General features: G+C 39.8%; 1 protein-coding gene across 1 annotated transcript in view; it reads right to left on the bottom strand.

Annotated features, from left to right (window-relative positions):
* EGF (epidermal growth factor) overlaps positions 1-26774 on the bottom strand; it is a 96732-nt gene that overhangs the window by 12201 nt on the left and 57757 nt on the right. Inside the window, 13 exon segments of the mRNA XM_043438466.1 lie at positions 2646-2791; positions 4118-4192; positions 4195-4239; positions 6221-6346; positions 7377-7479; positions 7481-7494; positions 14675-14785; positions 14950-14976; positions 17851-17991; positions 18694-18861; positions 23209-23432; positions 24635-24672; positions 24675-24741. Coding sequence (XP_043294401.1) covers positions 2646-2791; positions 4118-4192; positions 4195-4239; positions 6221-6346; positions 7377-7479; positions 7481-7494; positions 14675-14785; positions 14950-14976; positions 17851-17991; positions 18694-18861; positions 23209-23432; positions 24635-24672; positions 24675-24741 — 1285 coding nt within the window.

The raw sequence follows: 26774 nt of genomic DNA, 5'->3' as shown, positions 1-26774 counted from the left end.
TAATTTTTTAGGTTTTGATTAATTCTTATCCTACATTAAACAGAAAATTTCCTAGCCGAGTAAGTTTGGTTCCATGGTCAAACAATTTCAAGTTCTGAACTAAACAAAGGTCAACAAGACTTTTTCACATGTTGTGGTGATCATGAATCAAGAATTGAAAGCTAGCGAATGCAGCATTTCTCAAACTTGGCCCCTCAATCCTTTTCTCATGAGACATTTCACAGCATCATAGTTCTGGCAACTTGGGCTGAAGAAGACCTGCCCTAGAGGCTGTGGGTTGGTTCAGAGCCAAACCAGAATAAATGAGGACCTCTTCTATGCTCAAGCGGTTTGGAGTCCTCTGAGAACCCCTTGAGCAGGGGCCCTCTGAGGAGGCCTGTGGGTGTGGAGACTTCCAGTTCTCCTATCCTCTGCATCCCCAGGGCAGCTGGGAGTTCCTAGATCTGGGAGGGGAGCTTCCATGGCCTCCAAACAAGGGAGGAAGAAAGTTCCTTTACTAGCCTGCTCACAACTTTGTGAACAGTCTCTGGGCTTCCCAGGTGGTGCTAGTGGTAGAGAATCCCCCTGCCAATGCAGGAGATGCAGACGACCTGGGTTCGGTCCCTGGGTCGGGAAGAGCCCCTGGAGGAAGGCATGGCAAGCATTCTGGTATTCTCGCCTGAAGAATCCCATGGACAGAGGAGCTTGGTGGGCTGTGGTCCATAGGGTCGCACACAGTTGAACATGACTGAGGTAACGTAGCACTCAAGTATACATGTGCAGGATGATGCCTGTGAGATGTTGCTAATAACCGTTGGACTGGAAAGCACTCCCTAGAGATGTTTTCTTTTTATGGAATTAAAAAAATACAAGGTGAGGTCATTGGAGCACGGAAGGACAGAAGGGTTGGACATCTGATAAATCCATGTTTTTATTAGATATAGAATTCAAAACCAAAGTTATGATCCAGATTAATGGGAACCCTGGCGATATTTTAAATATTGCTTTTGATTAAAGGTGCTTAAATTTAAGTGTTAGATCCAGTTTGTCATTTTGTAGCAAGTAGTATTTAAAATATTACTAGAGGAATATGATATTTTCATCATTTTAATGACAGAAACAAAAGTAGTGTGCTAAGGAGTTCACAAGTCATTTAATGAATTGGTGCTATCAGCTCCAAGTGAAATTAATGTGCTAGCTACAATACATAATTCTGCAATACCCTTCTTCTTCTTATAATGCCTTTAATAATCCAAAGTTAAAGTGTTGGAGAGAAACATAAAGCATTGCTAGGATACTTGTTTTCATAATTTCATTATTAGGAATAATAAAAAGCCATGAACAGATGAAAACAATTTGATCCTTATTATCAAAATCAAGAATGATTATCATCAAGTACTAAATTTATCTTAGGTTAGAAAACCACAGCATGAAATATGAATATGAAAACAGATTTCTACTAGGACTGAGTCATTTTTGCTAATATTCACAAACATTTTCCACTATTTTTGTCAGGATGATGTGATTTCTAATGCAAGGCCATATTCTTCATCACAGAATATAATTTATTCTAGTAATTTAGACTATGTTTCTACTAATTATTATTAATAATCAAAGCTTTTAAACTTATAGCATCTACTCATGAGGATCAAAGTATTCTCTCACTCCATCATTAGGCACAGAGAAATTATCACTGAGTCAGGAGGCCAGCCAGAAGAGACCTATTTATTTTTCAATATCTACCCATTCCCTCAGATTGCCTTCAGATTATAAAAGTTACTAAAAGTAAGATTGGATACAGAACTAGATCTTCTGGGTGGGGTTTTACTAAAGGCTGAGGGGCACGGTTTCTGAGCGAGTGTGGTGGGAGGACCTCTGAGCTCCAGGGAGTCCTTGAACGCCCTCTTCAGGTTGACACATAACCCACCAAAACCCTCATGGGGACAAAGGCAGAGCAAAGGCAGCCAGGGCGGCATTTATCAGTTGTTAACAACAAAAATGTAAATACCAACTATTAGGATGTAGAGGGAGAGAAGTGGAAGCCCAGTGTGACAATATGTAACACTTTTTAAAATTTAGAAACATAACATTGATGCTCCCCATCTATTTGGCATAAAATAAAAGTTTAAGAAATTCTCTCAGTTTAATTCCCAGACTGTACCAGTAGTAACATCAAGTTATTCAAGTCAGAGGGAAAATCACCCAATTCCTTAAATTTTATATTTACCGCTGACAGCTGGGGTGTGTGTGAAATATTCAGAAAGAGTGTAATACACATATTTAATACACATAATACACAAATACAGATTTACATATGTGCGTGTGTGCTCAGTCATGTCAGACTCTTTGCGACCCCTTGGACTGTAAGCCCACGAGGCTCCTCTGTCCATCTCCAGGAAAGAATACTGGAGTGGGTTGCTACTGCCTCCTCCAAAGACTCTTCCCTGACCCAGGCACGGAATCCGAGTTTCCTGCATCTCCTGCACTGGCAGGCGGGTTCTTTATCTCTGCACCATGTGGGAAGCCCAGATTTACATATATAAATTACATATATTTTTCATTATGGAAAAGTTTAATTATAGAAAAATCTCAATATAATTTTTCTGAATTCACTAAAAGTTATGGGCTGCAATATCACATCTCTGGAGAAAAACAGTTTGACTTACCTGGCAGGCGAACAGGGTGTCAATGCCAAAATATATACAGAGACCACCATTGAGGCAGTACCCTTCATAATTCGGGGAACATTCAGGGAAACGATTTTTCAAAAAATTGTGTCCATTCTTCCCAAGGTGAGACAGCGGAGTAGAGTCTAGAAGAATCAAAGGCATTTCTTTTACTTTCTGAAGTGACTGGAGTCTTTCAGATATCAACATCAGGAACTAGTTTCTGTGAACAATTTGTCACATGGAACAATAATTTCACTTTCTTAACCAGACTTTATGGAATTTGCTACGGAGTCAGCCATTTTGCTTGAGGTTCAGCACTATTTGACATAAAGTATATTGGAGGCAAGAAAGAGATTGGTCAATCCTAAGACCACATGAACCCTGAGTACAGATCTCATTATAAAAGCCATCTGTCATCCATAAAAACACACCATGTAAAACAACAGTTAGCTTAAGAGGGTCTCACTGAACAACTATCTCTCTTCATGGTTTATAAACCACCCACCACTATACGGTCCATTACCCCCAGTTCCCTGGGAGTCTCAAAATTTTATCCCATAGGATACTTGCTTCTAAAAGCAATTTAACTTTCAGGTGAGCCCTCAAAGACAGGACTAGCAACTTTGACAGAGAGGAAATGTTACCATAACAGAGGGGATGCCCAAGTGGAAAAGTCCCTTTTGTTGAATGGTTCACTGCTCTTTAAAAGAAAAACATTAGGGTGTGTAGCTGACTATATAAATATTAGGAGTCTTTCAATACCTCTAAGAAGAGCAAATTATTTGAGAAAATAATATACTAAAAAACCAGAGCCCCAAGCAAGTGCTGAATTCTCCTTTTTCAGGATGTTTTCTGCTTGCAGAGCTGAGATGGGTAAATGGCTGGCAGTGAGTCAGCTGATTCTGGCTTCTGGTGTCTATGAAGCCAACTCCCCCGCCACCCTCCTTCCACCCCTCCCCATGCTGGAATGCTGATAGTGAGAAGATACTGCTCTTGCAGGGGGGTTCGGGAAGCAGAAATGGACTATAATTAACAATTTTAAAAGTTCTCATTCAGCTCAAGAAATACTGACTTTTTAAAGTAATACTTTAAAATCCTTGAAAGTGATTCAAAATGCCAGAAGTCCAGACATCCTCCCCAACCTGTCTAGCCCTGCCAAGTTCTCCCAGCGGCTCCCAAAATCAACATTACAAATCAGGAATTAGCTGAAGAGTTAAAGAGAACCACCTGTGTTCTCACCTACATTGCATTGTGAATAATAAAAAAGGATTTATTCCAGATGCTATTAAATTAAGAAAACTTAGACCATTTCATTCTCGACCCCATCATCAATCTAATCAGGAAAGGAAACTCACCAGCCTGATTGAACCAAATGATTTCTCGAAGCTCTAATGAAAACACAGTTAAGTAGAGATTTCTTTTTTGGAATCAAGTCCCTCCCCTTGGATCCAAACCACACACCAACCTACCAGGGCAAATCTGTCCAGGCTCAGACAAGTTGCCAGCACACGTGTAAGTATAATTTCCCTCCATATTTGTGCAGGTGCATTTTCCCCACAGCTGTGCACGCCCAGGCGGCACGCAACAATATCTGCCAGGAAAAAGGAGTAGGAAAGAGAAAAGTGAGGTGCAGAGGAAATCAGAGGCTCATATAGTAATTGAAAAACCCAATATTCTGGAAAAGAAGCATCTTCCATTTGTGTCATGATACATGTTATCAGAGCCCTGTACATTTTTAGATTCAAAAATTCTATTATCCATGTTGGAAAGAGAGATGAACTGGGTCCCTGGGGTGCATACCCATGTAGCTAAACTCCTGATGTCAGGCTGGAAGCTTCCCTACTGTTTGGAAGGAAAGGAAACTTCCCAGCACAAATAGCTCCGTGGGAAAGTTGGAGATGGTAAACTATCTCTAGGTAAAAATTTACAAGTTCAGATCCTATTAAATAAAACCTTTTTTAACACAGATATAAATGAAATCATCTCTTTCTTTCCCAACTACCCATCTTTTCTATTCTCAGTTATCACCACCGTAACCTTTAGGTCCTTCCTCTCTTCAATTTTCCATTGGCGCAAGAGGAGTAGCCTCCCTACATTCCCCGTATCCCATCTCTCCTCCACTCCTCTCCTAAACGTCAGTGCCACATTGATCTTCCCCAACCACATCTCCCACCATTGCACCACTGACTCAAATGCCTAACAAAACGTGCCCCCAGGTTCATTCACAACAATACTTCCTCCATGAAGTCCTTCCCAATACCTCAAACATGTATTTCTACCTACCCTAAACTCCCAATTCATTTTTAGTTCCCTTATGATGCACATCTTTCTTCACTACTTATCACAGCTGCATTGATTTTAGATTATATTCTAAAGGTGGGGGACAGTGCAGAGAACAAGAACAAGCTCAGCGTTTCTATGTGGCCTGAGGACTCCTTGCCAATCAGGCAGGCTGGGCCATAACGCTCTGCTACATGAAAGGAGGTAGGTGAGTAATAGAGTGGGAATCCAGAGTATACTGACTTTAAACATCCAAGAAAGTGTACCTTCCTTTTTCTTCAAAGTAAATGAAATATAATGCCTGTTTGTCTAAATTATCTATGAGCCTGTTTAATTAGAGCAGTGACATTTTCCTGACTGACAGCCAAATATGTGCTTAAAAGAGCATTTACAGATGTTTGTGGACTCCACAAAACTAATCTGATAAAGGTCTGATTTAAATCAACCAGATCCAGAAAATTGGTAGTTATGACTGATACTTCATCTTTAACCTCAACATGTGGGGAGAAAGCAATGCCATTTCAGTTTGTTATCAGGGCATCTGCCCCTCACCGTGAAAAGATTTTCATGTTTTCAGAAGGAAAAGAAAACACTGGAAGAGACGTTTTAAAGCCCCATAAAACCTGAGATAACTATTTTACTGGGCCAGGATGGCTTCAAGTCAGGTCTTCACTTGTACTGTGACGCTGTGCAACTGACACTTGGAATGGTAAATGACATCCAGTAAGTGAACTCCCAACCCAACCAGCCACACCCAGACCTTGGCAGAGGATGGCGATCATGACAGAGGTCTTAATCATTCATTGCTTATATTTAAATGTCAGTGGCTTGAATTTATCAAGAGCCAGCCAGTGAACCCTTTCATAGAATCTTCACGCACAGCAGTGACCTCCAACAAACCCATGTCAGCTCTGAAGTTCACCACAGTTCAGCTGCCAAATTCAGTGACAAAGAAAATGCTGTTCGGTTTCCCCCACAATGGCTCAAAGTACGGAGTATTGATCAGGTACAGATGTCACTCAATTCCCAGAGAAAGAACTAGAAAGGCAGAGGGGAAAACAGCCTCTGCAGAGTGTAGGCGCTAAGCCGTGCGGTCATGGCCAAAGGGCACGGACTTGACTATTTACCAAGAACTGAAATATGTCAGTTTGAACAGATCACACAACTCCCCTTTTAGACTTAAATGTATCACTGCAGTTATATCCTGTCTTTTCTCAAACCACCACACCCAGCGTTCAGTGATTCTCCAAGGCTTGCCCCCGCCCACTTCCCTCCACACACAGCTTTCTTACCCAGACAGTGGATTCCATCTCCCTGGTAGCCTTCTGAGCACCAGCAGACTTAGCCACCTTCTGTATTGACACAGTTGGAGGACGTGGGAGGGCAAACTGAGAGACCCATCTCACATTCATCTACATCTGTGGGCAAAACGATGAGCTAGTGAAATATGTAAGTGATCCTGGTATAAATGACTATAGTAGGAAAGTGAAAGCGTTAGTCGCTCAGTTGTGTCTGACTCTTTATGAGCCCATGGACTGTAGCCTGCCAGGCTCCTCTGTCTATGGAATTCTCCAGGCAAGAATACTGGAGTGGGTAGCCATTCCCTTCTCTAGGGTATCTTTTCAACCCGGTGATCGAACCCAGGTCTCCTGTATTGCAGGCAGATTCTTTACTGTCTGAGCCAGCCAGGGAAGCCCATAGTAGGAAAGAATGGTATAACCTTACATACACACATCTAGCCATTGACAGGTACTGTTTGTAAACATAATGCAAGCCCTGCATTTGGACATAAAGTTCATTTCTGAATCAATTTTCACAGATTTCTCAGTGTTTGACTAGCTAAGTACGTGTAAGTAAATCACTTTGTGCCAGAGCTTCAAACCATAAGAACATTTACAATGGCCGTCAAAATGAAAGAGAAACCTATATAGCCTGGGTGGGAGGGGAGTTTGGGGGAGAATGGACACGTATATATGCATGGCTGAGTTTCTCTGCTGCTGTGCCCCTAGAACTATCACAACATTGTCAGCTGGCTACATTCCAACATAAAATTAAAAATTAAAAAAAGAAACCTATCCAGCAAAACCTACTTAATAAATTAAAACCTATGATCTAAGCCTTTGAGGGGGAAAGTTGTTTTTATTGGAATTGGGGAGTTTATAAATTTGACTTGAACTCACATTCATGCTTCTAAAGCTAATTATGAACTCTTCTCCTTAATATCAGCTATATATATTATGGAATTCTAATATAAACTCAGTGTATTAGAGCATATACTTTATGTTTCATTTTTCTATTCATGTATCCACTACCTTTTAGCTAATATCAAATAATCTACTCACACCTGAGGATAACATAATCCTTCTGGAGATTTTGAGTCAATACAATCTGAGAGAATCTTTTTTATTCACTATTTTCCAGATATGTGTATTTGGATTTTGCTCTTACCAGAACATTGTTTTCCATCTCCAGCAAAGCCTTTCAAACACTGACATGTGACATCCTCTCCCTCTGAAATGCACTCAGCCTGTGTACTGCATCCCAGTGGCATCACAGTCTTCATTATCTGCAAACAGAGAGAACCCTGTTAGATTATTTTCAGATCTCAGAGGAAAAAAATGGACTTTAATTCTTTGCATTCTACAGAACATTCTAGAACTTCCTTTGTCAAGTTCTGGGGCAGGTTAGCCTCCAAACAGAAACACCATGTTGATCTGTAATCTGTATCTATATCAAAGGATCCATAAGCCATATGTTTCTGTTTACATGCTCTCAGCAAATCTTTAGTCTTAAAGAATTATGTGGTGTTCAAAACCCTTCTGTGAACTTATTTATAATTTTTTAAAGAATTTGCAAATTTGAACTATAACATTTCTAGGAGTAAATGGACTCACATTTTTTAAATTGTATTGCTTTATTTGAGAATTCCCAACCATCATGAAGGGGTCAACATATTCTTATCTCCCAAAGATAATATGTAGCAAGTAGGTCTATGTACCAACATAGCAAAGAGATTTGATCATAAAAAGATTTACTGTCAATTTACTAAAATTATGTTTCATATATAATAGAACATGTATGTCAAAATGTACATTTTACAATCAAGATTTACGCCGTGACTTGCAAACCTCTAGGTGCTTTTACAGAGTCATGAACCATACAAACTAAATGCTGTAAATGGATCATTTCATTTCATACTCCATTGAAATGCAAATGCCCCAGGGAACAGAGTTGCCTGTTGAACCATAAACATGAGCAAGTTTTTTTTTTTTTCCTTTAGCTACTTATGTATGAAATCATTCTCCAAATGCCTCCTCTCTGTTGTAGTTGGGGGTATCTAACATACCACAGCAGGATATAAACTATCTTCTGTCTTTTCACTGGTAAACTTGCTCATCTGAGTATAGAAGAGGTCAAGAAACCCTCCAAAGTGGCAAATAAATTAAAGAAAGTTAAATGATCTAAGTAGGACTCAAGCCCCATGTGAATGCAGACATCGGGTAATTGCATTTGACTTGCTTAGCTATTTGAGCAAAAAGATTTCTTCTGTGGGAACACATGCTTTACATGCTTGCTTGGTCACCTCCTGTCACTCGTGACTCTTTGAGATGGATAAGTTCAGCCTAAGTCAATTATCCATTGGATTCAGCATTTATTTGGAAGACTAGCTCCCGAATCACAAGGCTGTTCAGAACGTATGGTGGACAGCATCCAATTACCCAAGACATTTTAAGTCACTAGTGGAATTAGAATATGATTCAGGAATTATTTGATAACTTGCAATCCCCCAGGCAATGAAAAGCAATCGACATGCGTTTGCAGTTGGGGGGTAGACCATAGCCAAAGTTCTTTTTGCCACCCACTGGCTCCAGAAGAAGTGAATGCCTATGCTCCACGTGCCTCCTCTCTAAAATACAACGATAGTTTCTGTCCAGTCTACTTCACATGGTTGTTTTAAGAATTTGAAGAAAAAGTGATTAAAAAAAAAAACTTTTGAGAATTTTGAAATATACATATCTAGATAAGGATGATAAAGGAGTAGAGCATTGTGGTGGCCTATATCAGAATTAGCCTTATCACACTAGAAAAGACTCTGTGGTCAGTTAGTAAAACTAACAAAACTAATTCATTGCAAAATGCCTACTATGTGTCAGATCCTCATGAGGGCCAAAAATACAGTGGTGGAGGATATAGATAAGAGTTCTGCTTTCTTACATGATTAATTACTGAAGTATATGTGTAATGAGCACAATCAAAAATAATACTGGGTTCCAAGAGGGCTGAAACAGCTCTCGTATTGCCTGGTCAGGAGACTAGGGAAGTCTTTCTGAGAAAGAGCATATTATGTTGTGATATGAAGGATTCACAGGACTTGGTGGGGAGGGGATTAGAAAGAGCACTGTAAGTCAAAGAAAACAACAGCTGCACGTTACAGCAAGGCCTATGTAATGGAAGAAGGCCGTCGAAAGTGGGGATAGAAGGGCACAAACTAAGGCTGATGAGGTGGATATAAGTTAGTTTCTCTAGGGCTCAACAGGCTACATTAAGAATTTCACATTTTAGTCAGGAATTTAGAAGATTTTGTGATTTTAATAAATTTGACAATGAAACTTTCTATGATTGAATCACTTTGCCATGTGGTACACAGATCTACTTGCCACATATCATTATGTGTCTTTGGGGAATAAAAACATATTGACCTAAAATCTAATGTAAAGTTTTCAAACTCTTTTTATTATAACTACTTGCTTGAAATGAAAATTTCACTACAAAACATAATTAAGACCTCGTAACCTCTCACAGGTACAACTAAAACTTCACAGGTTAAGACAAAATAGAATACAATCCAGGGAAGGAAAGATGAGGCAATTCACCAGGACAATTTCATTCATTCTGCAGGAGGCAAAGTACAGTCTCCAGGTACGAAGCCAAACGTAGCCTATTATATGTGTATTCCAAATCTCTGGCCATTTTGTCACTCACTCATTCCACCCATGTGGCCTAGTTTACCATCTGTCATTCACCTTGGTTTTTGAGTCCCCCAAACATTAGGCTTTCAAAATATCTTCTATCAACTTAGAGGAAGGTTCTCTATGCTGCTAATATTTATTATCTATACTGTTTTATCCTCTTATATTGTTTGTCTCTGTAGCAGACTGTGACTTTGGAGGCTGGGGCTACATTTAGCTCAGCATGCTATCACCAGCACATAACACAGCATATGGCAAATAAATAGTCACCAGATGAATAATATTCCTACTATAACTATGTTTCCAGTACTTCTTTTCTTGACATGAATTACTGATAACTACTCAGTCATAATTTTAAAAATCTTTGGTCAAGTCAGTTACTTAATAATATAGCTTAGTTTCAGTTTTCAAATCTGTAAAATGATAGATTGTGATAAGGGTCAAATTAGAGAATACATTTAAAGAATCTGGTAAACTCTAAAGCTCTGTAAAAAATTGTTACTAAAAATATTTACCTCTTTGTATTATATAAAAAATCACACTGATAAATTCCTATAAAGAGGGATAAGAGGTTCCAGGGCCTTGTTAACTATAGTTTGCCAACCACAAAAGTTGTGGTTGAGTGCATATGAGGTCCTAATATGGACTTCTCCAATTGATTTTTAAGCCACATACTGTGTTAAAATTAAGACTTACTCAGAAATACAAATACATAATGTGTTTCAAAGCAGAGCTGCACTGACTGAATGGCAGAGACCTAGTATGAAGAAGAGGTGGGGTTTGCAGGAGCTTTAGGGCTGAGCTAAGCCCTGTTTGAAAACCACTGGCATCATGAGTGAACAGAGTATAAAAGAATTAGGTTCCCTAAAGTTGTTACATATTGAATATATTCTTTAGCATCTTGGTGATAAGTGTACAATAGAGAAGGATAAAATCTAACATTTGTTGTTTGTGAACTTCCTGGAGCAGCTGAAGCAACCAACCTACCACGCCCGAGGTCAGGGGCGGTGGCCGAGAGGAGCAACCCCACGTCCAAGGTCAGGAGAAGCATGAGGAGAAACCCCTCGTCCAAGGTAAGGAGCGGCGGCTGTGCTTTGCTGGAGCAGCCGTGAAGAGATACCCCACGTCCAAGGTAAGAGAAACCCAAGTAAGACGGTAGGTGTTGCGAGAGGACATCAGAGCGCAGACACACTAAAACCATAATCACAGAAAACTAGCCAATCTGATCACATGGACCATAACCTTGTCTAACTCAGTGAAACTAAGTCATGCCGTGTGGGGCCACCCAAGACGGTCGGGTCATGGTGGAGAGGCCTGATGGAATGTGGTCCACTGGAGAAGGGAATGGCAAACCACTTCAGTATTCTTGCCTTGAGAACCCCATGAACAGTATGAGAAGGCAAAATGATAGGACACTGAAAGAGGAACTCCCCAGGTCGGTAGGTGCCTAATATGTTACTGGAGATCAGTGGAGAAATAACTCCAGAAAGAATAAAGGGATGGAGCCAAAGCAAAAACAATACCCAGTTGTGGATGTGATGGAGATAGAAGCAAGGCCCGATGCTGTACAGAGCCATATTGCATAGGAACCTGGAATGTTAGGTCCATGAATCAAGGCAAATTGGAAGTGGTCAAACAGGAGATGGCAAGAGTGAACATCGACATTCTATGAATCAGCGAACTAAAATGGACTGGAATGGGTAAATTTAACTCAGATGATCATTATATCTATTACTGTGGGCAGGAATCCTTTAGAAGAAATGGAGCAGCAATCATGGTCAACAAAAAATTCCAAAATGCAGTACTTGGATGCAATCCCAAAAATGATAGAATGATCTCTGTTCATTTCCAAGGCAAACCATTCAATATCACAGTAATCCATGGCTGTGCCCCAACCTGTAAAGCTGAAGAAGCTGAAGTTGAACGGTTCTATGAAGACCTACAAGAACTTTTAGAACTAACAACCAAAAAAGATGTCCTTTTCATTATAGGGGACTGGAATGCAAAAGTAGGAAGTCAAAACACCTGGAGTAACAGGCAATTTTGGCCTTAGAGTACAGAATGAAGCAGGGCAAATGCTAATAGAGTTCTGACGAGAGAACGCAATGGTCATAGCAAACACCCTCTTCCAACAACACAAGAGAAGACTACACATGGACATCACCAGATGGTCGACACCAAAATCAGGTTGATTATATTCTCTGCAGCCAAAGATGGAAAAGCTCTATACAGTCAGCAAAAACAAGACTGGGAGCTGACTGTGGCTCAGATCATGAACTTATTGCCAAATTCAGACTCAAATTGAAGAAAGTGGAGAAAACCACTAGACCGTTCAGGTATGACCTAAATCAAATCCCTTAGGACTATACAGTGGAAGTGAGAAATAGATTTAAGGGACTAGATCTGATAGACAGAGTGCCTGATGAACTATGGACAGAGGTTCGGGACATTGTACAGGAGACAGGGATCAAGACCATCCCCATGGAAAAGGAATGCAAAAAAGCAAAATGACTGTCTGACGAGGCCTTACAAATAGCTGTGAAAAGAAGAGAAGTGAAAAGCAAAGGAGAAAAGGAAAGATATTCCCATCTGAATGCAGAATTCCAAAGAATAGCAAGGAGAGATAAGAAAGCCTTCCTCAGTGATCAATGCAAAGAAATAGAGGAAAACAACAGAATGGGAAAGATTGGAGATTCTTCAAGAAAATTAGAGATACCAAGGGAACATTTCAAGCAAAGATGGGCTCGATAAAGGACAGAAATGGTATGGACCTAACAGAAGCAGAAGATATTAAGAAGAGGTGGCAAGAATACACAGAAAAACTGTACAAAAAAGACCTTCGTAACCCAGATAATCATGATGGTGTGATCACTCACCTAGAGCCAGACATCCTGGAATGTGAAGTCAAGTGGGCTGTAAGAAGCATCACTATGAACAAAGCTAGTGGAGGTGATAGAATTCCAGTTGAGCTATTTCAAATCCTGAAAGATGATGCTGTGAAAGTGCTGCACTCAATATGCCAGCAAATTTGGAAAACTCAGCAGTGGCCACAGGATTGGGAAAGGTCAGTTTTCATTCTAATCCCAAAGAAAGGCAATCCCAAAGAATGCTCAAACTACCACACAATTGCACTCATCTCATACACTATTAAAGTAATGCTTAAAATTCTCCAAGCCAGGCTTCAGCAATACCTGAACCGTGAACTTTCAGATGTTCAAGCTGGTTTTAGAAAAGGCAGAGGAACCAGAGATCAAATTGCCAGCATCCGCTGGATCATCGAAAAAGCAAGAGTTCCAGAAGAACATCTATTTCTGCTTTATTGACTATCCCAAAGCTGTTGACTGTGTGGATCACAATAAACTGTGGAAAATTCTGAAAGAGATGGGAATACCAGACCACCTGACCTGCCTCTTGAGAAACCTGTATGCAGGTCAGGAAGCAACAGTTAGAACTGGACGTGGAACAACAGACTGGCTCCAAGTAGGAAAAGGAGTACGTCAAGGCTGTATATTGTCACCCTGCTTATTTAACTTATATGCAGAGTACATCAAGAGAAATGCTATGCTGGTTGAAGCACAAGCTGGAATCAAGATTGCCGGGAGAAATATCAATAACCTCAGATATGCAGATGACACCACCCTTATGGCAGAAAGTGAAGAAGAACTAAAAAGCCTCTTGATGAAAGTGAAAGAGGAGAGTGAAAAAGTTGGCTTAAACCTCAACATTCAGAAAACTAAGATCATGGCATCTGGTCCCATCACCTCATGGGAAATAGATGGGGAAACAGTGGAAACTGTGTCAGACTTTTTTTTTTGGGGCTCCAAGGTCACTGCAGATGGTGACTGCAGCCATGAAATTAAAAGACGCTTACTCCTTGGAAGGAAAGTTATGACCAACCTAGACAGCATATTAAAAAGCAGAGACATTACTTTGCCAACAAAGGTCCATCTGGTCAAGGCTATGGTTTTTCCAGTGGTCATGTATGGATGTGAGAGCTGGACTATGAAGAAAGCTGAGCACCGAAAAATTGATGCTCTTGAACTGTGGTGTTGGAGAAGACTCTTGAGAGTCCCTTGGACTGCAAGGAGATCCAACCAGTCCATCCTAAAGGATATCAGTCCTGGGTGTTCATTGGAAGGACTGGTGCTGAAGCTGAAACTCCAATACTTTGGCCACGTGATGCGAAGAGCTGACTCATTAGAAAAGACCCTGATGCTGGGAGGGACTGAGGGCAGGAGGAGAAGGGGACGACAGAGGATGAGATGGCTGGATGGCATCACCAACTCGATGAACATGAGTTTGAGTAAACTCCTGGAGTTGGTGATGGCAAGGAGTCCTGGAGTGCTGTGATTCATGGGGTCACAAAGAGCACCCCTGAGGACACCACTGAGCAAACTGAACTGAACTGCACCATCTGCTCTTCACAATGATGGAAGTAAAGCTAAATGGGTCAAATACCAAAAATACGAGGCATGGATGAGGATCCACTCAAATCTGTTCTGGCCTATTTTTCACTTTTGCCTCCAAGTTAGATTTCTTTTAAAAAAAGAAGTTCATCAACTCTCATCAAGTAAAGTTCATGTCCAGTCTAATATGGAACCATGTAATATGGCAAACCATTGGGAAGAGAAGGACCAAAGTTTGAGTCCAAAGTCTGGCATCACTCACTTTGCATAGATTTAGTCAACATTAAGTTAAAGAGATCATTCAGGATTTTGAATGAGTAGGAGGAAACTGTTGGAACCAAAGCTGTATCCAAGATCTCCTGATTCATACCCAACACCATGATTTCAGCCACTAGCAGGAGTTGAGACTCTGTCATGTTACCTTCAAGCTCTCTGCTGCTGGCTGAGACGTCCAATGGTGTGACTCCATTACTCCGATTTGCTCCACTGCCTATGGAAGGCCAATAGATACAGCTAATTTACCATGTGTGATTTAAGAAATGTTTGAGTTAATTTATATTTATGGCTGCTTGTTGCCTATGAGTTCAGACTCATACTTAAGAGTAGGAGGATTCAGAGAAGCTCGCAGGATCTAGCTTAGAAAACCTTCCCCGCCACACCACACCCTCTCAGCTTCCCTCCATGCGATTGAGGGTGGGGAGAGCCAGGAAGAAAGACAGGACTCTTAGGTACTGGCATAAATGGTAAAAGTAGAATACCAAAATCCTCATGCACAGAATCAGGTCATAATCACTGTTTGCCATTATTGAGGACACATTGACCTCCCCAACCTGCCTTCATATATACACTCTCTCCTTCAGGCTGCTTTAGACATTTATTTTAGCCTGACTTTGCCAGTATTTAGAAATGTGGAAGAGCATATATATATGTATATATATATATATATATATATATATAAACCATAACTTAACATAGTCATGGGACCTAAGCAACTCCCCAGAACTCAGGAGAAATGGATCCCCTAAAACACTGTGTGTTCTCTAAGTGTGGTCCATGGATCCCTGAGGTCCCATTGCATGCCACCTAGAAGGTCAAAACTGTTTTCATAAAAGGCAGATAACTCCATTATTATTTTCACTGTGTTGACCAATGGGGCAAAAGCAATGACGGGTAAAGTGTGCTGCCTTAGCGTGAATCAACTCATGCTTCTAGTGGCATGTCTACTGTGGTCAGGTTCTTCACTGCCACATACACACACATGCACGCATACACACACTCCAGTTCCACCTTTAAAAAACCATGATGGAGCAGTAAAATTATTAATTTTTAAAAATCTTGACTATGGACTACTTGCTGTTTAATACCCTGTATAATGAAATGGGAAGCACACATAAAAGCACACACACTGAACTCATGATGTCTATCTGTGAACTCAGATGTTTGAGCTAAAACAAGCCTCTTTTTTCCATTGAACATGATTTTTACCTGAAAGAATGTTTGATAAACTGTGTCAGTAACACTTGAGGATTTGGCATTTTTTCAAAAATGAATGAAGCGATGCTGTCTCTTCAAGGAAAATTAGCTCACAGTGCTTGTTGCCAATAATAAGATTGGAGTTTTCAAGTGAAAAGTACAATTCTACAAAATTTTCCACAAAAAGTTTTTGACAAGATCCAGACACTCAAAAACTTTTCTGATGAGTTTGATGATAATAACTCATGAACATTATTATAGGTATATTAGTATGACATTCAGAAGATGTGCATAACTCAGTCAATCAATATTTTTAAATGACCAAAACACAACAAAATCATGCATAGCAAAAGATTCATGCAAAATATAAAACAAGAATACTGGGTTTTAATATAGCAGAGGACAAGAAGTTCACTGATATGACTTCAGATTCAACATTGCAACAGGCTCTAAGAAACTACCATCTGTCTAGTTCTGAAATTATATCAAAAGAAGATACACCAAAAGGGCATCTGAAAAGGCTATTAAGCAATCTTTCCTTTTCCAGCTCCATGTCTGTCTGAGGCCAGATTTTCTTCATAGACTCCAACCAAACAACACAGCAACAGCTTTAACAGAGAGGCAGATGGGAGAATCTGGCTGCCCTCTATTAAGTCAGACATTAAAAATATAAATGTAAAACAATGCCATGCTTCTCACTACATATTTTTGTTTTGAAAAATTGAGATTTCCTTTTTATAAAACATGTTCACATATAATAGATTACTGTAACTTTAATAGATATTAGATTTTTAGTTTTAATTTCTAATGTCATAAATCTTAATAGATAAAACCCACACAAAAAACCTTCAGTTTTTCAATCATTTTAAAAGCATAAAAAGGTCCTGAAATCAAAAAAAATTGAGAATTGTTATCCTAAGGCAACAATTAATAGATCTGAAAATCCAAAATATCCAGTTCTGGTCCATGGATAAATTAATCCATTTGCTGTCAATCTGTCATCTAACATATATCATGCTTATTGGATAAATATGAATTTTATAAACATCTAAAATAAAATTTAGGTTCTCTCTTATTAGATGTCTGTCAAGAGATGAATCCAAATACACCTTACTTGTCTGGATGCACATTCAAGGGAAGTAAAATAGAACCTCTGGTTACATGTCATATCAGATCTATTCTTCCTTGAAGTCATGTTTAGTTTTTTAAAATGTGGATCACAAGCCTTGTCAGTCTGGATTGACAAGATATACTTGTTTGGTATCCTCAATTTATTTATTATAAAGGACTTTTCTTTTCATATTAAGACAGTCATGTGGGGGGGAGTTGAATATGACTGCCTTTAAAATAGAGGCCATAAAATTTCTGGACAAAATGTCTTTGAACATTCCCTGAGTTGGTAAAATCCTGGCGTTTATTTCCAAGAGTAAGCTGTGTGTGCGTACCTAATCAGTCGTGTCCAATTCTTTGTGACCCCAGGGACTGTAGCCCACCAGGCTCCTCTGTCCTTGGGATTTCCCAGGCAAGAATATTGGAGTGGGGTGCCATTTCCTACTCCAGGGGATCTTGTAGACCCAGAGATCGAACCTGGGTCTCTTACATCATAAATGGGGGGCTGAAGCATTGGAAGACTTTGAATGTTATTTATGTTCATTAATTTTACAGTTGAAAGTGAAAGTTAAAATCACTCAGGTGTGTCCAACTCTTTGTGACCCCATGGACTATAGTCCACCAGGCTCCTCTGTCCATGGGATTCTCCAGGCAAGAAGACTGGAGTGGGTTGCCATGCCTTCCTCCCAGGGAATCTTCCAGACCCAGGGACTGAATCTGGGTCTCCTACAGTCTGAATCATCAGGGAAGGGAGGCCAGTTGAATTTAATTTGTAATGAGGAGCCCAAACTCATCAGAGAGAGAGAGGGGGAAAAAAAGACAGTTGGCATCCCTAAAAGTAAGGGAGCTTTTAATAACACAAAATATTAAAAATCACCACAAGCACAGGAATCAATATAGAATAATATTCCTGAGCCAAAGTGAGATATTTCGGCTGCACAGGTTGCCACACTATCTGTCAACATCCATGGCCATAGAGAGCCAGACACGTTTTTCCATCTGGAGCTTTCACAAAACCTGCACGACACAGCCGTTGAGCAGTTCCAAACCTCTCTTTGCAAATATGTTCACAGCCTCCATTTCGATGGAAGCAGGGATCTGCTCCTAGCAGGGAGAAGACATGCATTCACAGATGGGCTTGCAGATGAAAAGGTTGCCGCTGATGCAAACTACAGCATTCAGCTTGGGGGAGAGACACTGTATCTAAGTGGAGTTTATATCAAGAGCTATTTCAGGAGAGTTCCTATAAAGAGCCACTGGTTCTCAGATAAGCTCAGAAAGTTATTACCTTATGAGTATTTATTGAATTTAGCCAGTACTTTTGTTCGAGAAGCTATTTGGGAAGATAGGAATCCTATTTCCTGATTCATCATCCAGTCAAACTGACAAAGGGTGATTCAGAAAGAAGAGTTACAATGGAAACTAAGTGGCCTTTCCATTTTGCTTTACCTACTGCTGGCTGAAGCTTACTCACTGGCTTTCTCAGGAGGTGGGGAGAGGCCCAATGTAGGTAGAAGCTTCCACTGCCAGTTTCTAAACTGCTCCCCCACCATCGCTGCTCCTGGACTTTGCGCCTTTAACCTGAGTCTTTGAAAAGGAGCAAGTAAGTAAACACTAATTAGAAGAAAAGATGAGCTTGAAGGAATAAAGCCCAAATTCATTACTAGACTGTCTTAGTTTAAACAAAATTCAAGTCTCAGGAAATCTTAACATCTACCCAAATTAGTGAGAATTGCAACACCCCCCTCCCTGCCCTGCCATCAAGCAATTTAAACAGTTGCAGATGCCAAAGAAAGACCAGTGTACCTGGTTTTGCCAGTGGATGAACTACAACCAGAGATGAGGGCTTCAGCATGCTGCCTTGGAGATATACACTATTTTTGCCAGTCCTCTTGTTCATCCTTGTTATCGATGGCATAGTCCAATCAGAGAACCACACGTGATCCTCAAACACAGCCACAGCAAATGGGTGACCTGGGAGCAGTCAAATCCATCACAAACATCTTGTTTTTATCATAAGTATTTTTCAAAGGACAAAGAATACCCAATTCCTACACTAAATCAATTCTTTAATAAGCTGCTAAGGAATGTAATGAGCCACCTACATCAAGGAGAACCCACACGATGAGGAAACCTGTTAGAAGGGGAGCCTGGTGGTATGAAGTCCTAGCAAAGCCTGTTGTCACTCAGCATTCAGAAGTGAGAGAATGTGGGTGATTGACATAATACCACCAAGAAGGAGACCCGGGAAGGAATGTTTCCGTGTTCAGTGATTCTATCACTATTTTTAGGCTAAACAACTTGACTGTGTAAGTTATTTTCTTCCTGTTAGTTGTAGGTTCCTTGTCTTTTTTTTTCCAGAATTTTTTTTTTTTTTTTTTACTGATTTACATAACGACCAGTAGTGATTTAAAAATGGCACTCCTTTTAATAATGAAGAAGTTGCTCTTAGGACTATATATCTGCCTACCCCGTGAAAATACATTCTTCTTAAGCTAAGTTAGTACCAATTGGAAGCCAGCTTTCCCTTTGCAATATTGTGAGAAGTATTTTGACTCTTAACTGGAGCTGAAATGGGAAGATATGGTTTACAAAAAGTAATATAAAGTAATAAGGCATTTTTATTTTCTTTAAAAAAATTTTTTTTAGGTTCCTTGTCTTTTGAATGGCAGTAATAAGTAGTAGACTAAATTCTTAGGTTTTTGTTAAAGTTTTTAAAAATGTAAGGTGACTGAATAACGGTCTCCTCAAATTCCCATCTCCAACACATTTCCATGCAGTAAACCCCTACCCCCTTTCCTACTCTAGGACCTTGTTCTGTCAATTACCCCTTTCATTTATTCACTCTCTTCATCTCTCCAGCTTCTTTCCTTTAGCTGATTAATATCTCCAGGTCTCTTCTATCTTAATTCCCTCATCCCCTTGACCTCTCTTCTTTTCGTCTCTCTCCTACCCTTTGCAGCCAAGTTCCTTGGAAGTCATTTATTATCTGCTGCTTCCATATTCATGGCTCTAATCAACCCGCAAGCGGGCTCTTCCCATCTTACCTCAACTAAACCCACCTCTCCATGCCACTGAAACTGCTCTGATAAAATATTCCAGTGTTTAGTAAGCTGGGAGATGTTTTAATATACTATCTCAGGTGGTTAGAGGCTACGGCTAACGACCCGTAGGTTTGGAAGCTTTTTATCACTGCACATACAGTCACATTTCCCAAACCAGTCATTTTTGCAAATAAGCAATGGATTTAGTGGATTAGGATGAATGTCTCCCTCTAGTGGCAGGAAACACAAATGCTTTGTCCCGGTGAAATGAGTCTCCGCCCATCATTATTGATGGGGGCCCTTAAGATTCATTTTAATATCTAGCCTTTGCTCCAAATTACAGCCATTAATGCAGGAAGGGAACTTTTTACATAACTTTTGTTTTGTTTTGCTTACTGAGATAAAAAAAAATACCTAACAAAATTTACCCTCTAAGCCTAAGACTTAACCACAGTTTCTGTAGGGTAAAACATTCACGTTGCTGTACAACCAATTTCCAGAATTTGTTTTTATCTTGTAAAACTGAAGATCTATACTCATTAGACAACTTCTCAGTCCCTGCCCGGCCAGTCCTTTGCAAACCCTATGTTACTTTCTGTTTCTGTAAGTGTGACTATCCTATTCAATAAATACCTTGCTGCTGCTGCTGCTGCTGCTAAGTCGCTTCAGTCGTGTCCGACTCTGTGTGACCCCATAGACGGCAGCCCACCAGGCTCCCCCGACCCTGGGATTCTCCAGGCAAGAACACTGGAGTGGGTTGCCATTTCCTTCTCCAATGCATGAAAGTGAAAAGTGAAAGTGAAGTTGCTCAGTCGTGTCCGACTCTTCACAACCCCATGGACTGCAGCCTACCAGGCTCCTCCGTCCATGGGATTTTCCAGACAAGAGTACTGGAGTGGGTTGCCAGTGCCTTCTCCAAATAAATACCTTAGGTTAAGTCAAATCATACAATATTTGTCTTTTGTAATTGGCTTATTTCATTTAGCCAAATGTCCTCAAGGAAATGGCAACCCACTCCAGTATTCTTGCCTGGAGAATCGCATGGGCAGAGGAGCCTCGCAGGCTACAGTCCGTGGGGTTGCAAGAAATGGACACGACTTAGCAAATAAACAACCTCAAGGTTTATGTTGTAGTATGTGTCAGAATTAGCTATATAGTTTTTTCATCACAAACCCCACACTAGATATAATCGTCCTTATTTATTGTCTACAGGAGAGCCACAATTGTGTGTTAAATTAAGAATGAATTCCTTCAATCTTTAAATGAAAAGCCCTGAATTGGTCGTTGAGATGCTACCATTTTTATACCGGCAGGTGGCACTATAATGATGAGAATGTTTATTTAGATATTTTCATACCAAATTATTTGTATTTGTGAATGTATTTAATAGGAAGTTGCATTGGTCATAGATTAGAGCAATGCAAATTATTTATAAAATATCTGCTATACTTTTTGGCTTAGAATATGATGTCTTTACATTCTAGTTAGGAATTTTCAAATCCCTTTATATATCAAAGCTATAATTTTACATTTATTTGGAGACTCATTTTTTAACAATGTGTGTCTCCTTACTAGAATCGGTGACTTCATAGGAACCATATTGTACCCTCCACTGTATCTCTACTTCCTACAAGATTCTATAAATATCTGTTGGGCGCATGGATGATAAAGCCTATGACTACATACATGTGAAGTATGTTTATTTTTAAGAAGCTTGGAAGTAGGAAGAATTTTAAATTATATTTATCTTGATCTGTTTAATGTATAATACAAATCTAGAAATTCATTATCAAAGGGCAAAATTAAAACCTTATACAGGAATCGGGTGGAGAGGGAAATGGGAGGGGGGATCGGGATGGGGAATAAGTGTAAATCTATGGCTGATTCATATCAATGTATGACAAAACCCACTGAAATGTTGTGAAGTAATTAGCCTCCAACTAATAAAAAAATTAAAAAAAAAAAAAAAACCTTATACAAATTATTAGTTTTGTTAGCTTTATCCTAGAAGAGATAGACCACGTTTTCTCACCTTCTCAACCAACCAGTTTCTAAATTCCTGAAGCATCTTCAACATCTCCCTGGCCTTTATTCTGACATCCAATCTGTTACTAAATCTGCTTTTCATTCACAGTGTTTTTTTTTTTTTAATACTCTAATCCTCCATTCTATTTTTAAATGGCAATGTTCTAGTTCAGGCTTCTATTAACTGTTGACTGAACAACTGTTGTAACCTCCTAACTCACTCCTTTCTCTCCAAATTCCAATCCAACCCTTGTACTGTTACCTAAGTGGCCATCCTGATATACCAATTTTATCAGATACAGTTCCTGCTCAAGAATTATGCAATGGCTCTCCAGTACGTTCCGAATGAATTTCAGTTAATGTATTCTGGCAGGACTAACATACAAAGACCAAATTTTGCAAGCTTATTTCAAATGATAATGTTTTATCAGCATTTATTTACCGCATGGTCCAGTTCAAATACTGTCAAAATGAATCCCCCACTGTTACATCATCTCATAACCATCTGTACTTCTGACAGATAGTATAATCTACCATGTTTCAAAACTATTTATGAAAATACATGACACCCTATGCAAAAGCTGAAAATATAATAGAAGGGAAAATTTATTAATCTTTGCACAGAATGGCTAAAGGGAATGTTATCACTTGTGAAAATGACATTTTATAAAACATAGGAAATGATAACAACTGAAGAAGTTCTTTAAAAAGTTTTAAAGTGTTTAATATTTTCATTCTGCTTCTAAGAAATCTTGGCAAAGAGATGATAATGCAGCACTGTTTTTTTAATCTAATATTCCAATGTTAAAATAATCTTCATAGTTTATAAGCTCCTGGAGAAATCTGTTAGCCTGTTTGTTTCTATTCCTTTCTCACCATGTGTTTAAAGGTATGTGTGTGGGTATGGGGGTGGTGAGTGTATGTGAGTGTGTGTGTGGGTGTTAACACTCATCAACACTCAATCAAGTTAAAGAAATCACCCATTTCAAAGCCTTACCAGGGCTTCCTTGGTGGCTCAGTGGTAAAGAATTCACCTGTAATGCAGAAGTCACAGGAAACGCAGGTTGGATCCCTGGGTCAGAAAAATCCCCTGGAGGAGGGCATGGGAACCCACTCCAGTATTCTTGCCTAGAGAATCCCATGAACAGAGAAGCCTGGCGGGTTACAGTCCATGGGGATGCAGAGTCAGATACAACTGAAGTGACTTAGCATGCATGCATGCATACTGGCAAAAATATAATCAAAGCCTTACCTACATCCTTCTGGGCAAGTCTTTGACATTTTGAAACATCCAAATTGGACATTTCTATCACAGACTGCTTGGCATCACGCCAATACAATTTGTCAGTTAAGTAATCAATTGCTATTCCACTGGGCCACACCAGATCCAAGCTAGCTATAATCGGTTGGCTACTGCCTTGAAGAGAAGAACTTTCAATTCGTGGATTAATTCCCATATCAGTCCAGAATAATCTCCTTTAATCAAGAAAACATATAACAAATAAAATTTGCAAGGAAAAAATTCTTGTACTCTTTTATTATTAAAAACATCAATGTAAATCACTTTAGGATAAACTAAAGTGGTACACCAAGGAATACAGAAAACATAGCACTGTATGCTGGACAAATAATTTTCAAAATCAAAAAATTATCTTCTCTATGTACAACAACTCAGACAGAAAATGCTGAATTTAAGCTCTGATCATTAGATAAAGAGGAATTATTAGGTTTTAAAAATGTAGTATATTATATATTACAAATATACAAATACATCAAAAGTTTTTGAGTGCATATTCTTATTAGTATTTTACACTGCAAAAGACAATGGAATCTTGCTAGTCTGTCCCTTGGCTATACATATGTAAAATTCACTGGTTATGCAAAGTTACAACATAAAGGGGAGTGCATATTTATCTATTATCCAGTTTTATATGATCAACTTGGTTAACTTGGTCAGTTTTAAGTTCTGTGAGTCAGGTGCTGAGAGTTTTTTGAGTTCAATATCTTTTCACTGTTCTAGTCACATGGCTAGCTCCAAATTAATGATATATTTTCCATCAGTTTATTATTTCCCATAGACCATCATAACATTCTCATTGTAGATAAAATAGTGTTGGTTTTTATCTTCAATTTTTAACTAGGAAGGATTGTTTATTCTCTCAATTCTCTAAACATAAACCAATATTTGTCACCAATTCACAATTAACAACTAGAGCCTTCTAATCTTTCACAATTTCTCTTTCCTCTTCTCTAAATCTAGGTTCGACCTATCACTGCAACTCATGACTTTTCTAAAGAGAATTCATAAGCCATGCAATCCGAATACCACCCTCTCAGGGAATAGCATAGTTTTTAAAGAAAGGACAGTGTAATGGGCTTATGCCACATTGATCAATGAATCACAACCCATTTCTTTTCAAAAAGAAATTGAATTTGCTTAAAATGAAGGGTTTTCTAAACAATAAAATTTTAAACAAGTAAATCAAAAGGCATTAAAAGGAGGAGGAAGTCATGCTAGCCATATAGTTTCCAAACATTTGAACAAATCTCATGGGTTTTCTTGGTTTCTGATTCCACAGATTACCTGAGTTCTTAAGACAAATTTTGGACACTAGGACATCAAACATGAAGTGTTCTATGATGTAAGCAAAAAGGGCCTTATTTTCACAATTACTTCCTTGGCCTTCGGATGAACAGCAATTCCTCGTGGCTGAGAGAAATGTCCTCCTTAATGATTATTTCACGATACTTTCCATTTAAATCACTCACTTCAATGAGAGATTTCCTAAAATGCATGTAGTATAAAGGGACTTGTTACACCAACTTTACTTTTTAAACAAAAATACTGACTTTCTCTGTTGCTTATTGAAGAGCAAAACAGGCATTCTAAACAACCCCATCACACACGTGCACAAGCACATACACAGCCTCACACAGAAGTCAGGAGCGACACGCTCATAGTCTGTTTCGTTTTTTTTTAAACACAATGTTTTAATTAGTTTCTCAACATTTAACCCAAGTAATTAAAATACGCAGTGAAAGGTAAGGTAAGAGGGGCTATGTCCGTGGCCCAACAGGGTTAAAGCCAGGATGTGTAAATAAATACCACCATTCCTTTCTCTTCACAACTTCCCAGCTCCTGCTGGCACCAGTAAGAGCCAGGGGAACCACCAGCCTCTGGCCACAGGTCACAGGGAGCAGGAGAGCAGACCTCTCGGGGCCACAGAGTCAGCCAACACAGAACGGGAAGGGGAGCGCTATATTGACTTTAATTTTCTTCCGTGTGATTCTAACACAAATGGGAGAATCGAAATATTATTTGCTACCCTTCACATTAAAAAATGATAACAACTCTTTGGAATCTGGCTGGGGAGAAAACTTTCGTTTTCTAACTTTTTCCATTTGCCAAACAAGTCTTTATTATCATACAAATATTTACGAAGCACCTAATGTGTGTCAGGGATTGCCCTAAGCATTGGAGACACAGTAGTATACAAAACCCAGCTCTGTCCTTAAAGAGCTTAAAGATCCACAGAAGAGTGAGAGGGAGGGAGAGGGCCAGGAGGGAGGGCAGGAGAGAGGGGAAAGAGAGGAAGAGGAATTATGTTACGGAATGTGTAAGAATACAACTGACACAGGGGGAAGTAAGTCAGAAAGAGAAAAACAAATATCATACACTGCTTAGTCGCTCACTTGTGTCTGACTTTTTGCGACCCCGTGGACTGCAGCACGCCAGGCTTCTCTGCTCATGGGGATTCTTCAGGCAAGAAGACTGGAGTGGGTTGCCATTCCCTTCTTCAGGGGATGTTTCCAATCTAGGGATCAAACCCAAGTCTCCCGCATTGCAGGCAGAGTCTTTACCATCTGAGTCAGCAAGGAAGCCCAAATATCGTATATTAATGCATATATATGGAATCTAGAAAGATGGTACTGATGAACCTGTATGCAGGGAAAGAACAGAGACACAGACATAGAGAACAGGTGTGTGGACAAAGAGGGGGCAGGAGAGGGCGGGTCACATCAAGACAGTGACATTGCCACGCATACATTCAGTTCAGTTCAGTCGCTCAGTCGTGTCTGACTCTCTGTGACTCCATGGACCGCAGCACACCAGGCCTCCCTGTCCATCACCAACTCCCGGAGTCCACCCAAACCCATGTCCATTGAGTCGGTGATGCCATCCAACCATCTCACCCTCTGTCGTCCCCTTCTCCTCCTGCCCTCAATCTTTCCCAGCATCAGGGTCTTTTCAAATGAGTCAGCTCTTCGCATCAGGTGGCCAAAGTATTGGAGTTTCAGCTTCAACATCATTAACGTGTAAAATAGATAGCTAGTGGGATGTCGCTATATAGCAGAGGGGGCTCAGCCTGGTGCTCTGTGACAACCTAGAAGGGTGGGGTGGGATGGGAGGTGGGAGGGAGTCTCAAGAGAGAGGGGACATGTGTACATGTATGGCTGATTCATGCTGCTTTGTGGCAGAAACCAACGCAACATTGTAAAGTAATTATTCTACAATTAAAAATAAAACAAGCAAACAAAAAAGAATGCAACTGGCAGATTCAGGGCCATGGCTTGGAGTGCACCATGAGCCCCAGCAGCTCCCCGGAACAGGCAGGATCACAAACAGAGGGGACAAAAAAGAACCTCCTTTCCCTTCAATGTGAGGCCTGCTTGCCCAGTCTCCCCACAGCAACCTAGAAAGTACAGCTATATTTCATTCAATAAACATCTGGAAAGGCCTAGCCCTTGTTTTTCCAGGCAGTGTGTGCACATAACAGACCTGCCTAGAAATACAGGGCAGGACCATTCCCTCCTCCC

The sequence above is a fragment of the Cervus canadensis genome, chromosome 19, assembly GCF_019320065.1.
Source record: "Cervus canadensis isolate Bull #8, Minnesota chromosome 19, ASM1932006v1, whole genome shotgun sequence".
Classification (NCBI taxonomy): Eukaryota; Metazoa; Chordata; class Mammalia; order Artiodactyla; family Cervidae; genus Cervus; species Cervus canadensis.
The sequence above is the reverse complement of the archived record's forward strand: the minus strand, read 5'-3'. Positions and strand labels throughout refer to the sequence as shown.